Source organism: Belonocnema kinseyi, chromosome 5 (assembly GCF_010883055.1).
Source record: "Belonocnema kinseyi isolate 2016_QV_RU_SX_M_011 chromosome 5, B_treatae_v1, whole genome shotgun sequence".
Classification (NCBI taxonomy): Eukaryota; Metazoa; Arthropoda; class Insecta; order Hymenoptera; family Cynipidae; genus Belonocnema; species Belonocnema kinseyi.
In genome coordinates, this window is record NC_046661.1 from 146,429,767 (window position 1) to 146,432,724 (window position 2,958).

At 22.8% G+C, this 2,958-nt stretch overlaps 1 protein-coding gene across 1 annotated transcript in view; it reads right to left on the reverse strand.

The window, feature by feature from the left end:
• Window positions 1-2,958, reverse strand: part of LOC117172825 (gem-associated protein 5) — a 104,319-nt gene that overhangs the window by 54,098 nt on the left and 47,263 nt on the right. The window contains exon 6 of the mRNA XM_033361069.1: window positions 813-1,041. Within this exon, the coding sequence (XP_033216960.1) occupies window positions 813-1,041 (229 nt within the window). The remainder of the gene's footprint in view (window positions 1-812; window positions 1,042-2,958) is intronic.

The window sequence follows — 2,958 nt, forward strand, 5'->3', positions numbered from 1 at the left end:
GAATTTTTAACAAAAAAAGATAAGTTTTAACAAAATAGTTGATTTATTAACAAAATAATTATTTTTTCAAGGAAATAGTTGAATTTTTAATCAAATAGTCGAATTTTTAACAAAAAAAGTTCATTTTTATCCAACAAAGATCACTTTTCTACCATAAAATATGAATTTTCAATCCAAGGGAACGAATTTTCTATCCAAACAGGCAATTTTTCAATAAAAAAGTTGAATTTTGCACAAAAAAATATGATTTTTAACGAAATAATAAAATTTTAAACAAAATATTTTAATTTGTGACCCAAATATTCAAATTTTTAATCTGCAAAAATGAATTTTCAACAAAAAATGTCTTTTTTATACAACAAAGATGACTTTTATGCCATAAAAGATGAATTTTCAGTTTAAAAAAACGAATTCTCTATCCAAAAAGAGATTCAAGAAAAATGTTGAATTTTTCGAACAGAAAAAATGGCTTTAAAAAAAAAGTTGATTTATCAATAAAATTATTAAATTTTCAAGGAAATAGTTCAATTTTTAATCAAATAGTCGAATTTTCAACAAAAAAGGTATTTTTTATCCAACAAAGATGAATTTTCAATCCAGAGGAACGAATTTTCTATCCAAACAAGCAATTTTGCATTGAATTTTGAACCAAAAAGATCACTTTTTAAAAAATAATTGGATTTTTTTATTTGGTTCTATTACTTCAGTTCGCATTTAAAGTAAAAAAAAAAAGTGAAGCTTCTTGAAAACAGGGAGAAAACAGGAATTCTTTCAAAAATGGGCCTGAAAAAGTTGATAAATTAAATATTTACCCTCATCTGACTTCTCTGGATTGTAAAAAACTAATTCGCCGTCTGCACAGGAATATAAGGCGTATAATTTAATATTTGGTGCAGGTCCCCAGTGTAGAGAATAGACAACATTTCGGTGATATTGTCTGTATAAAAGAGGCGGTCTTGTTGCATTTGTATCGTAAACTCCAATCCGACCTTCTCCCGTTCCGAAAGCGAGAAGATTTTCCTTCTCGGGGTGCCACGACATCTGAAAAATAATATTAACAGATTAAATAATCATTTATTTTCAGTCAAGAAAGAAAAAAAAAATTTCCAAAAAATGTTTAATTTTAACCCCAACATTAATTTTCTGTTGAAAAAAGAAAAAACTTTTCATCCGCAAATGTGAATTTAAATCTAAATAGATTTTTTAAAATTTTTAATTGAAAAAATATAAATTTCACTATTAAAATAAGCAAATCGCTGAACGGAAATGATTTTTCAAACTAAAAAAACACAAATTATACCAAAAAAATTCAAATTTTGAATACAGACGGTTGTCAACCAAATAACAGTTGAATTTTCAATAAAAAAAATAAAATAAAAAAAACTATTTTCATGTGAAGAGATGAATTTTAGAGAAAAATTAATTTTTAAGAAATTACATGAAGTTTTAAGCGAATAATTAAGTTTACTAAAAAAGTCAATTTTCTACCAAAAAAATTAATGAATTTTCAACTGAAAAAAAATGAATTTTTAGAAATTAGTTCGACTTTTCACCAATCAGTTTTATTTTCAGCCGAAAAAGATTTTTATTTTTAATAAAAAAAAACAGTTTAATTCAATCAAAAAAGCCGAGTGTTCGGCCAAATTTTTAAACCAAAAATATGAATAGTTAAATATTCATTTTAAAAAATTAATTTTGAAACAAAATGATGCAATTTTGTATCAACGCAAGTAAAATTTCAAACAAAAACAAAAAATAATTTAAAAACAAAGGCATGCATTTTTAATTAAGAAAGATTTTTTAATCAAGAAAGAAAAACAATATCAATCGAATTGTTCAATTTTCCACAAAACAAATTATTTTCAACCAAAAATCGATTTTTCAAGTTTCAGTTAAAACAATTAATTTTCAGCAGAAGAAAAGAACGAATGAAGAAAATAGTTTCATTTTCAACTACAATGATAAATCTTCAACTCAAATATTGAACTCAGAAATATCACCAAACATTTCAGATATTATGCAAAGATTAAAAAATTTTGTTGAAAATTCATCTGTTTTAAATAAAAATTAATTTTCATGGAGGAAAATTAATTTTTTTGGTTAAACATTAATTTTGTTATTGAGAATTAAAATTTTTTAAATGAAAATTTTAATGTTCCATTTTTCATACACGGTTCATGCATTTTATTTTAAAATTTATCTTTTTATTTCTAAAGATATCAGAAAGTTTTTCACAAAGATTTAAATGTTTTTCTGAGGATTTCAAAGATTTTGATTAAATTCAAAAGATTTCAAAGAGATTTCAAGAATTTTAAAATTTGTTTAAATATTGAAATATTGAAACAATTTCACAAGTATTAACAAATATTTCAAAAATATTTATAAATATTTCTGAAAAATTAGAATCAGTCCCAAAAAGTTCAAAAATTTTATAATGATTTCAAATATTTCGCAACGATTTTGGATAGATTAAAAAGATGTTATAAAGACTTCAATAATTTCCCCAAGATTTCAATAATTGCACAAATATTTCGAAAATCTTTTGAATATTTTAAAAATATTTCGAAAGACATCAGAAAGATTTCAAATATTTCGTCAAGATTTCGGATAGGTTAACAATATTTCATAAAAATTACAGAAATATTTCAAAGAGTGCACGAGGATTTTTATGATTTTACAAAGATTTCACAAAAATTTCAAGAATTTCACAAATATTATCAGATACTTCAAAAATATTAAAAATATTTTGCAAAATTTCCAAAGTTTTCAAAAAGATTTTACAAATATTTTAAATATTTTGCAAAGAGTGATTTCTCTGATTGTACGTAAATTTTAATAATTTCCGAAAGATTTAATAAAGATTTAAAAGATTTCACAAAGACTTTAATGATATCAATAATTATCACAAATATTAGCAAATATTTCGAAAATCTTCCAAATATTTTAAAAAGATTTCCA